Raw genomic sequence first — 12,171 nt, 5'->3', positions numbered from 1 at the left:
TTCTTTTTCTGCATGTGTAGATTTGTGAAAGGAAGTTGTCTGTAATGCGTTCCTAGTAAATTCATCATTAAACCAGTTATACCAGTCTGTACGGGCTTTTCTAACATACCTTTGAACCAAAAGTTTTCTCTCAGAGATGCAGACCAGATTGTCCGCAAAAGCCGACTTACTCAGTGTCCGCCAAATGAGGCAGAAAATCAGAGTGAAGCAAATGAAGGCCCAGTTCCACTCATGATTTTTCCCCACTGTAGAAACTCCCATGAAAACAAAGATCAAGGTCTCGCTGACACTGCTCAACATCTTCATGAAGTATTTTATTGTTGTGTAGGAATTCTGGGAAACATTCTCTTCCACATATTTTTTCATAGTCACTGCACATGCTGTCATCCTGCAGGAGGTAAAACATCAGAGATCAGCCACAAACTTATTTTGTTGTTGGTTGTTTGTTTGTTTTTAATAACAGCTTGAGACTTCATTTATACTCTTCAGCAGCAAACTTTAACCTTCCTAGTATACTGTAGCATACTTAGTTACTACTTCACAAAAGTTAGTTATTTCAGTTAAGTAGAATAACTTAATTCAGCTTTATGAATCCATTTTGTATACAGGAAAAAGGAAGCAAATCAGTCAGCCTCCCTTGAGGGGAAATGAGGATATCACATTCCTGTTCAAAGTCCTTTTTATTCTGAATGCGTAACACACAACCATCAAGCATCAAATATTTGTGTCTCAAACAAAGGGCAGTCAATTTTGTACCAGGCATGTATTAATTAGAGGGACATAACCTGCCTCTGAGTGATCTTTGCCTTGAGGTGTTGGTGGGAGAACATGGATGTAGTTCTATGCAGGGATCAAAGACTCCAGTGGGTCCTTGCCAGGATCTGGTTGGCAGATCAGCAGGACCAGGACAAGCTTCAGAAATTCTCTTCCCATAAAAGTCCACTGCTGCTCAGCAGGGGAAAATTTAATTACCCTTCAGATATGTCCTTCACTCTTTTTAGTTAACCAGGGTGTGGGAAATGCTCTTAAGGAAGGAAAGGAATTTTTTTCCACTTCTTTAGTCCTTGTTAATAAAGCTAGAGCCAGCTTCAGAGGAATTAGCCATGACCCAACACAGATATACTGTCATATTCATGTTGAGCAGTAGTCTTCAAGCAGGACTACTGAACAGTTTACTCCTATCTACTGAACAGTTTATCTATCATCTCCTTCATTTTTCACAGCTGTAGATAATTAGATAGATTCAGTGCTAGGCTAATAATATATTTCATCATCTACTGAGTTTCTGTTGATGTTACTAAGAATCTGGATGCTTCTTGTGATAATATTTTTCCAGACTTGTAAATTCAGAGAACACTGACTGTTCATTAAATAAGCCTTCATCCAGTTTCTGTTCTTTTAATTTCTGTTGAAGAAATCTCAAGGGTATTCTGGTAGAACTGAACAGGTCCAAGGACATTCTAAGACAGTGCCATTAGGCATTAAATTTTAATACTGTTGACTTTCAGAGACACACGCATAATCGACTTTCGTGATACAAGTGAAAAATGAATGAATTTCTCAATAATTTAGAAGGGTGACAATAAGTTCCCATCCCTAAAACAAGCAATAATTTCCTTAATGAAGCAGTAAGAATAATAAACCCCAATTATATTAACATTTTTTTATTACTAATAATTTCAGTGCCTTATTGAAAAATAAGAAATAAGAGAATATAGAGCTATGTAGTGTAGTGCAATGAATAGGCAAGGAAACAGTATTTTGGGCAGTGCAGACAGGAAAGAGCCCACATTGGTATTAATGCTCACTACGTGGTAGGTCTAATCCCACTCATCTGAAATCACCAGATACTTAAAAGCAAAGATGTTGGAGACACAAAACAGAGCCCAAGACTTAATTCCTTTGCCTAATAGCTCAGAGAAACTCATTTGCTATCTAAAAACTTGTTTAATATGGATAATATTCTAATCTGGCTTCCCGGAGTTAGAACAAAGCCAGACTTTCTCTGAAGCTAACCAAACCTGAGTTTGACAGGTAGAAATGAACAGATGTAACTGTCTCAACAGCCACTTACTTTTATTTATTATCTTTGTCAGCTGGTTTATTCCCAACAAAGGGAACATCTTTCTGGAGATTCCTCTCCTCCAAGAGCACCATAATCCACAAGGACTCTACTGGCACATGAGCTCAAAACCACCCCCACTAGAGAGCAACTGAAAAGGCATAGGGAATACTCACGCCAAGATGCCCGAGATGTAAAGGATTTCAGCACACAAGTATGACAGGTAACTGAACATGAAGACTAGCAGGGGTTCAATAGCAGAGATGTTGTGGGTGAATCGAGTCATGAGGGCTGAAACAAATCCAAAGACAATGCCAAACAGCATGCCACCCAGCCCCACAACGAAGAAGCGAGCAAAACCAGCAAGGACATCAATGGATTCAATCTCTTCATACTTGTGCATCTGGGTGAAGGCGATGAAGATGTTGTATAACACCTGTGTGTAAAATGAGGAGATAGCATCAGGTGTCTTTCTGAAACTTGTAGACTTACTTGTTTGACACATGTATATGTCTATGTACATATGTGTGCCAGATGTTGCTTTAGGCAGATCACCACAGTAATATTTGAAATCTCAGATGTCTCATAACAGATCCCAAATTAGGTGTTTTCCAAGTGTTCTGAAAATGGCAAAATAATAAGTGAAGAGTAGGTCAATGGTTATGTAAAAAAAAGTAGAACTCTCAGGGATCGAATGTAATTAATATAGCTGAAAAATACTGCTTTTTTGGTTTTTGTTGCAGGTTCAAAGCCCAGCTGGGTACCTTAACAAGCTCACATACACTCTCAAATTCTCTTTCTGACTCATGATGGGGCAGGGCAGAAACTGCAAAATGTACTTCTTACATAAATCCTGTTCAGCTGGTCTGTATGATCTGTAAATTGAACGCAGTTCGTTGGGTGGACTCTGAAATATCAAATGTCCTTCAGTAGTACTTGATGCACAAAAATCATTTAATATCACATCTCCAATGGGAAAGGAAACAGAAGGAAGGGGAAGGGGAAGCGGAAGGAAAGGAAATAGCAACCTCAGATTCGGATTGCCTCTAGCTAGACAGATACAGTTATTACAGTTCTGTTACTGGCGTTAAAGTAGAACACTTAGTTAATCAAAGTTTTAATGAATTGCCTTCTTAATACAATAATTATAGCTCATGCTGTTTGACCATGAATTATCCAGAGTAAATGGCTGTCACAAGTACATCTACACATAGAAATATCCAAAAGACACTTTCCCAGCCTGACTGAAACAGACACTGGTCAGACACCAAACCTCTTAACATTTAATATTCTCTTTCAGAGCAAGACTCAGTTGCCCCACCCACACCAATCCCTACCTACACATTTTGTGTTCAGGTAGCATTGGTCTGGGGAGGGGAAGTTCACAGTCTCTCTACTCTCAGGTGTTTTGTATTTAATGTCACTTAACCTCCTTCACAACCTCAAAGTAGGAAGTAAAAGATAATTCCATTTACGTAGTTTAGATCAGATAAGTTTACCATGCTCATATTATTAATAATTCTCTCCTACAAGAATTCATGATGAAAAATCTCCATTATCTGCTTTCATCCATCTTTTAAAAACTAATTGAAAGAAAGGGGTGGTAATAAAAAGTTCTTAGAAGCTGCTGACAGTTGGCTACCATTAAGTCTTGTCAGATCTGTTTACAGGGAATGTCTAGTATATGGGAGTCATCTTTCAGTTTTCAAGAGAATTTTGGGAACATCTAAAGACACCAGTTCTCTGTTATACCAGAGCACTAGTTCCATAACCCAAAACAGAGGAAAATCATTGATCATATCTGTTCTTCTTTCTCCTTTCTTCTTCATACAGTTAATTTCAGAAGACTATTAGGAAGATTAAAGCAGATATTTTCAGATAGAAGAATCAAGCTCATTAGGATAATAATTATTCCCCAGCTACTATCCAATCTTAAATTGCTGCTGGGAATGTATGACCTTGAGCTGTCAAACAGGCTGTTCTCCAGGAGTCTCACCGATAATATTTCTAGGAGACAGATAAAGCTCAAAATATATTTCATGAGAGCATCTCAAACGATGTACTGAGAGCCTCACTTTTCCTTATGACTGTTATGAAAGTAGGCTCTTCAATGATATGGAAAGAAAAGGGGTTTGTGTCCCGCAACAAGTAAATGTCCTGTAATTATTGTGTAGTGTCTAATTACAAAGTCTATTCTCTTTCTGTTCCCTCTTTCTTCCTGACTTCAATCTCTTCTTATGACTTGAAATTTTTCACAAGTGATACCAAGGTACTGACCTGTGTAGTCTTTTGAATAACATAAATTATCATCAGTAAATGACTTTGTAATTTTGTTTCTCCTTTTACGCCTCCTAATGGATCTGTATAAGTGAATTGGCATAAAAATGAAAATTATTGAAATATGACATAATTTCCTTTTTATTTTCTATTTTTTATTATTATTACTGGGGTTTTTTGTGCGTTTTTTGTTTGTTTGTTTTTGGTAGTGTGTTTTGTGAGAATAAACTGTTCTGCATACTTTGGGCATCACAAAAGTAAGCCTCTATATAAAAGTTGCTTGACGAAGTTAATTTGGGGTGTTTCTACTAGCAGAAGAAATACCGTATTTGTTTTTATGGCAGGAAAGCCTGGAACATCTCAGGATGCCCTGGTTCACTCACAAAGAAGGCATGGATTGATAGCTATCCTTACTTAACAACTTTGTGAATGTCATGCTTTGAGTTTTTGCAGGGGGCACTACCACTGGATGACTTAAAGAGTCAGGGAGAAGAAGAGCAAGCATTACATTTCCCCGCATGTCTCCTGATGCTGGGCTCTCTGTGGCAAACATGACTCAAACACTGCGCACAGTGCTCACATCAGGAGCTCTGTAAGCAAACGTTTTCAGGTGACTGCCTTAACTACTAACATAGGCTGCCTTGAAAACACTTTATTTCCTCTTTAAGATCACATGAATTTTATTTTATTCTAAACACAATGTGTCAACTTCAGTGACAGGTAATGTACCTCCATTCTCCTCCCTAACATCCGCACATCTAATGGTCAAAGCTTTCCTAGAGACATCAGAGAGGTAAACTCAAATTCATTCAAACAGAGAAATTACTTTTAGCAAAATCAGGGTCCTTCACTTCAAGCTTGGATGACATTTGAGATGTATTTACCAATATTACTGTTTCATTGAGGGCTTTGAAACTCCCACACTGGGACAAATTCTGTTGCTGCTTACACTGTTCTAAGGCTACAAGTCTGCCAAGAAGATACTGGAAAAGAAATGATTAGCAGGACCTGGTGCCTTGTTGTTCCACTGACATACAGCTCTAGTGAAGAGAAGGAAAAAGGGTATAAATGAGTTCAAAGGGTTCAATCATTGCAGCCTTTTGTTCCAGTCTCTTCAATCAGTGTTCTAATTCTGAAGTTTAGGAATTTTGTGCACTATTAAACTCAATATGGGGAAGGGAGAGCCATTGTTGCCTCAGATATAATAGTTCAGCAAAAATCATACCTGCTTATCTTGCCAGTGAGAAAATAGCTGATAAGCAGGCTAGACAGAACCAAGGGATATTTGTACTTAGATAATTGAAAAGAAAGAAAAAAAAGAAAGAATATTTAGTGTACCTAGGCTCTACTGCCTTTTAGACACACTGAGTTAACTCAAAGAAAGCTGGTAAGAGAGAAACGAGGAGGAAATAGTCAGGTAAGAACAGTTTTAAAGTATCAAAGAGGAAAAAGCAATCTACTTGGGCTCCATCAACACGATAAATAGTCTAGACTTCTCTAGTAAAGAGACTAGTAGAGATTTTGGAAATGTGAATGCCCAGAAAATGTCATGAGAGATGACTACAGAGATGTAACAGAGAAGTCAACAAGTGCCTTGCAATGTAGGTGAGGAGGTACATGGGGCAAAGGGATCTCACAGCCATGTAGAGACGTCTCCCTTTTGTTTTTTTTCTGTCAACACACTTTGTACTGTGTAAGAATACCTAAACATCTCTCTTTTTTAAGACTTTCTGACACTATAGATTTACACTGTAACAGGATCCTGACTGAAAGCTCACCTAAATACTCACATCATGAGTTGGATCCACATCATAAACACAGATGGGAACAAGGGAAGACAGGGTAGAGAGCCAGGCAGACAACAGACCAAACAAGTTATTCCAGAATGAAGAACAGATACTACTTTCTGTAGTCTACACTGGCAGGAACCAAAAGACAGGTGGAAGTGATAGATGAATTGTGCATTGTTTGTTACAGCTATAACACATAAGTAGTATGTCTGTAAGATTAAGTAGCATTTGTCCCTTAATTCTACTTTTGCCCTATATCTCTGATTCACCAAGATGAAGGATTTACGATCACTGGGCATTGGCTGCAATAAATTATTTAATTCCTTTTACATTAAACATTACTCATGAACTGTATTTCTCCCATGAAGCCTTCGAGCAGTGAACTCCGTACAGCTTTTACAAGTCCACATCCTGCTGTACCTAATGTATGACAGTACCTCAACAGTTTTTATGTGTTTTAGATTCCTGTGATTTAAATTCTGTAAAGATCGTATCTAGCAAATATCCTTAACCTGCACTTAACTTTCAGCACATGAACACTCCTGTTGGTTTCTGTCTAATGAATTTCCTGCTTGAAATGTCTTGTTTGAAAAACATGCAGGCTCTACTAGTCAGTCCGCAGCTAGAATTTCAAGTTGTTCCACTTTTCAGTAAAAGCACAGGGGAAATGGGGAAAGTAATAGAGAAAGGAGCTCTGTCAAAAAAAAAACCAAAAAAAACCAACAACAACAACAAAAAAAAAAAACCACAGAAAAAACTCTCTTCTTTAAAAATGAAAAGCAAAGCCTTGTTTTGGGTACTTGGGACAGGATTTTCAAGAAAGGTGAATGCTTACTTGATGCCAATTATATTATCAATAAAAACGGAGTTATTCAAAGTCATTCATTGATCCTGAAATTCCTTTTTAAGGTCTCTGGAGAATATCCTAGAAGGGATGAAGGCTACCAGAGACTGTCCATTTTTTTTGCTGAGTGCTCTCTAAGGCATAAGACACAGGAGGGTCTCCTGCATTGCTACCCCTGCTGCTCTCAGTCTATAAGGAGTACGATGTTCTATTTCTTTGCTTGCAGAACACTGAGTGTGTTCCTATCAGCAAAATCTACTTTTGTTTATCCATTCACTTTAGTGAACACAAGAGTAGGGTGTGTTGTCTTAATGTCTAACTAGAAGCAATATCTCTTCCAGCAGCTTGAAAACAAAGTGTTTTTGAAAGAATTAATACAAGATGTAGTTTTTATATACATTAAAATTAATTGTGAGTTGCCAGTAGAATATGCATAAAATATTGTATCAAAGATCTCCACAAAGTTGCCCATGCCCTGCATCCAATAACCCTACAAGCAATAAGAGTCCTAAGAGAAGAAGATGAAGAATGGAAAGAAACTCACCACAGTTATGCCATCGTTTAGCAATGATTCTCCAAAAATCATCATGTGAAGCTGCTCATTAACAGAAGCTTCTTCAAAAACTGCCAGAGCTGCCACAGGATCCACAGCTGAGATCATGCTGCCAAAGAGCAGGTTCTGCAGCAAGTTCAGGTCAGTCAGACCAAAGGCTTCAATCTGGCAGATGCCATAGAGGGAGAGGCCAATCCCAAATGAGTTCAGCAGAGATCCTAGTACAGACCACCACAAGATGGACCCAAGGTTTTCAAAGAATGGACGAGTTGGCATGAAATAACCCTCTTCCAGCACAATGGGTGGAAGGAGATACAAGAAGTAAATACTTGTGTTCATCACTGGTGGGGATTTGTGGTCAGTACCAAAGATGATCGCTCCAACTAGTGCTCCAATGGCAATCAGGATGCAGCTTTCAGGCATGAGTCTTGGTAATCGGTGATAGAGATGGAAACCTTTAATAAAACATTTAAATTAGCCTGAAGTCAGACTTGTTTTGCCTGCAATGAAGCAGTGCAAAGAGTTTTCCAGTCAGAAAGGTTCAGCTTACATCCAGACAGCTCTGCCACAGAAAACAAGCAGGTATATCCAATCTACCTGCAAGAACAGACCCTGATCCATAGGTTGCCTGGACACTCTGTAGAAGAAGTCTGTTGGACATGGGCAGAGGTTCAGAAAGAGCTCATCCACACTGACACAGTATGCATAGTTGGATACAGCCTGCTGCCACAGTGTGCCTTTACTTTAAAATATAGATGCAGCCAGGACATTTTAGAGAGAAAGGGCTACATTTAACCTATAAGTGAAATCGGTATGAATCTCTTTCAACCTACTCAGATGTCCTGCTTCTGTGTGTTTATGTAATTCTTCACATTTGACATGAATATTGATGCCAACACTGAGACAGCTTCTAATAATGGCTTATCCAGTTACTGTATCAAGGATTGTATAATGAGTCATGTTATGAATGAGAGATGCCTTATCTCAAAATTAAGGAGTTGTTCAGAGTTTACAAGAACGAGAATGAGACAAAGTCAGTCATAAATGGTCATCAGTGTCTAGGTGTCCCTGTTGAATGGGGGTTGGACTAGATGGCCTCTAGCTTCCAACCTCAGCTTCTGTGCTTCTGTGTGCAATCCAATGGGTCTGAATTCATACCTAAAGCAAGATCAAATTTCATCCTATAACTTCAGCAGCCAGTGACACGATTGAATTTTGTGATGTGTGAATTATTCATGTTCAAAAGTAAAGGATAAGAAACATTGTTTTCTGAAATTTCATATTATTAATTTGGGAAACGTACCTATTTTTTACCAAAAAGTACGCTATGATCATAACACTATGATGTCATTTTAATTATTTTAATTAAAAATGAATTTAATTAATTTTAATTTCATTTTAAAATCACATTCAAGACTTTAATCAGTTTTATCAAATAAAGGGATTCTTTTGTCTTCCAATGTTTTGAAACTGGGAAATCTAAAAAGAATATTAGAACTGAAGGCAGTAGTAAACAAGTGTAACAGCTTGGAACTCTTCTTCCCTGGAAGGACAGATTGTTCAAACTAATAATTTCTTCCAAGTAGATTTGAAGTCAATAGCTGCACTTTTCAACTTATATACTTTCACTGGAAAATTCCCAGCAGAGAAATATGATTATTTGGGAGTCATCACACAATTCATCTGAAGTGTGTTATTTCTTGCTCAAAAACAAAATACAGAGTAGGTGTGCCTTATGGCACTTCTGGTGTTTTTATGGAGAATAAATGAAGAAACTATTCAGCACACTCACTTCTAATGCACCCTGCTGATGTGATAACAACAAATTTGATTTGTGAAAAAAAGAATTATTACTGTTTTAGCAGTGAAGGCATCCATTTGTAAGAGTTGCACTGAGATCAGTAGCAACTATGAAACTAGAAAATCAATCAGTGGCAATGACATTTAACAACTGTGCAACTACAGCATGAAAAATATACATCTTCAGGCTGCCTCCAGGAAATGATCAATCCTGCTTACCAGCCCAGTGCCTGAAAATCCCATTGAACTTCAAAAGAGTAGGGAAATCACTTATGTGTAGCTCTTACTATTGCAGTCATCTTCATTTATTTCATATTGTAGCATTAGTTCCAAAAAGCCAAAATCAACTCAAGCCCATCAATATGCATGACACAAGGTGAGCCATTTTTCTGCATTAATTGCAATCCCTATTTCTCCAAGAGCTGTCTCTCTTCTTTCAGACATGTACACTGAGCCCCAGGAGAAGCTAGATGTATTGGAGCATATTCTATAGGCATTTATGCTGCTTTTCCTATGACCAGTATTCATTCAGGCTTCATCTCCCTCCTCTGATGTTACTTTTCGAGCAACTTGAAACAATAAACATTTAAAACAAAAGTTTATAGGAAATAGTTTAATATTATTCATGTGACAGAAGAGTTCTTATTTTCTTCCTTCCCAAAGTAAGCACAGCTAAAGTTTCAGTCAGCTGTTCTGATTTCTACGGCTGCATCAGATTGTATAGTCTTGTAATATTCAATATTCATTACAAGATATTTAAATATTAGAACAAAGGATGGACAGCATTGTGAGGAGGACATTCACTGTTACTTATTAGCATAGACAGCCCAAGAGAAATGAGAGTTAGAAGTCATATACTTATTACAATACTTTGTAAGCATTGCAAGGTGAAAGTTTGTCATTGTCATAATAATGACCTGTTCATTCCAGGATAGAACAGAAAACAGTCGCTGGCACAAAAGCATATGCAAGATACTTGGTAACATGATATGTTTTTAAATTCTTACCAATAAAGGAGGATCCAAAATACCATTTTCACTTACCTATTTTTGCAAGAGAGGCAAGGAGTATCCAAAGAGTGACTTCATATGGAATTTGCACATTGTTGTAGTCCATCGTGAATACCTGCAGTCTCTTATCTTGTGAAGAACCAACAGCACCAGCGCGGTCATGTCCATAGTGAGGCAACAAACTACTACCCAGGCTAGGCTCATCCAAATAAGCAGCAGCAGAAGGGCTTACCAGAGTCAACAGTAACAGCAAGCAACTCATATGTTCAAAGGCAGGAGAGCCCATGTCTAGGGCTGTATCTGTTATTACAGATAGAGTGCACAGTGCAAGAAAGAACTCAACATTCATACCTATTGATTCCCACTGCTCATAGCCACAGTCACTTTTTCCTCACTGCTCCTTCAGTTGCCTATTAGAGGCCATTATATAAAGCCCTAACACACCTGCACTGCTCCTTTCATTACAGATGGACCTGGAGTTTATCTGAAGATACCAGTTCTGAAGGTTCCTTAGACCCAGATAAATCGCAGACCCAGCATCACTCTGTGGAAGAGCAACAAGCTCTCCAGACACAATATTTTTCCAGCCACTCTGATTTTTTTCCCAATAATAACTACATACATCACCAATGTGCATCACTCAGGCAGTAAGGGCAGCATAAGTAGATAGTATCAGATGGGCAGGACGGGCTCCATGCCTTCTTCTCCTTCCTTCAGTCCCTGTCTGCCTCCCCAGAGCAGCTGCACCACAGGTACCACTCTTGGCACTACTCCCTGCTTCTGTCTCACCTTGTAAAAAAACCAATCCGTGTGCAAATAAATGTGATCGGCAGGGTTTGCAGTTGGGACATCTGGTGGAGGGCCACGCAAATTACATTCTCCTTCAGAAACGTTATCTCTTTTAAAGGCATGTAATTTTCTTGGCACATTACTAGCATTAAAATAAATAAATAAATAAATAAATAAAAATAATTTTTAGAAGATGATTATCTGAGTCAGTTACTTGCTTAAAACTGGGTACTGAGTACTCTTGCATTTAACATTAATTTTTTTAACCACATTAGCAATATGTTTAGTTGGCAACTACGTTACCCTCTCCCAGCAAGACATTCATAGCATCATAGGATCATTAAAGCTGGAAAAGACCTCTCAGATCATCTAGTCCTACTGCTACCCCACTGGCCATGTCCCTCAGTGCCGCATCCACACGGCTCTTGAACACCCCCACGGATGGTGACTGTATCACCTCCTTGGGCAGCCTGTGCCACTGCAGCACTGCTCTTTGTGAGAAGTAATTAAAATCAGTGAAGTAAGCACAGTCAGTGAGGAGGACCCTTCATCCACACCATATGCACCACCATCTTCTGCTTCTGCCCCAAAGTAGCACCAGGAGCTGTCCCAAAGAAGGCTTTGAACCCAACACGGAATTTGGCAGCTAACACTAAGTTATTCTTTTATTTTAACAACATAGTAGTTCTGATAACAGCAGTATTTCCAGGAAGGAAACAGGTGGACCATCTACTCAGCATTATAAAAGGATTTGATCACTTGGAGTCCAGAAGAAGCCAGCAAAACTAGATCAATGACTCTCCTGCCCACATTTTCTTAACAGGAACCACCACATTCTGCTTGGGCATCACCATACACACAGACTGCAAACTGCCTTAAGAGTAAGCGTTATGAACCCTGGCAGAGGTCTGCAAGAAAAAATCAAACGTTTCAGAGCCGTCAGGAGCCCACTAGCTGTAGCAACCAGGGGATTTTCAGCCATGATGTTCAACAGTTTCAGTGGGACCTGAGTGACCCTTGCCATGTAGGATCAGCAGTGCGCAGAT

The 12,171-nt window shown here is 38.8% G+C and overlaps 1 protein-coding gene across 1 annotated transcript in view; it reads right to left on the bottom strand.

Annotated features, from left to right (window-relative positions):
* The window catches only part of LOC107306711 (sodium/hydrogen exchanger 4), a 30,704-nt gene extending 19,501 nt beyond the window's left edge, over positions 1-11,203 (bottom strand). The window contains exons 1-4 of the mRNA XM_015850047.2: positions 10,370-11,203; positions 7,518-7,981; positions 2,239-2,498; positions 171-388 (exon numbers count right to left, since the gene is read on the bottom strand). Coding sequence (XP_015705533.1) covers positions 171-388; positions 2,239-2,498; positions 7,518-7,981; positions 10,370-10,685 — 1,258 coding nt within the window. The 5' untranslated portion in view covers positions 10,686-11,203. The remainder of the gene's footprint in view (positions 1-170; positions 389-2,238; positions 2,499-7,517; positions 7,982-10,369) is intronic.
* Positions 11,204-12,171: the final 968 nt, after the last annotated feature.

This window comes from Coturnix japonica, chromosome 1 (assembly GCF_001577835.2).
Source record: "Coturnix japonica isolate 7356 chromosome 1, Coturnix japonica 2.1, whole genome shotgun sequence".
Taxonomy (NCBI): domain Eukaryota; kingdom Metazoa; phylum Chordata; class Aves; order Galliformes; family Phasianidae; genus Coturnix; species Coturnix japonica.
This window is presented reverse-complemented; position numbering and strand designations above follow the sequence as displayed.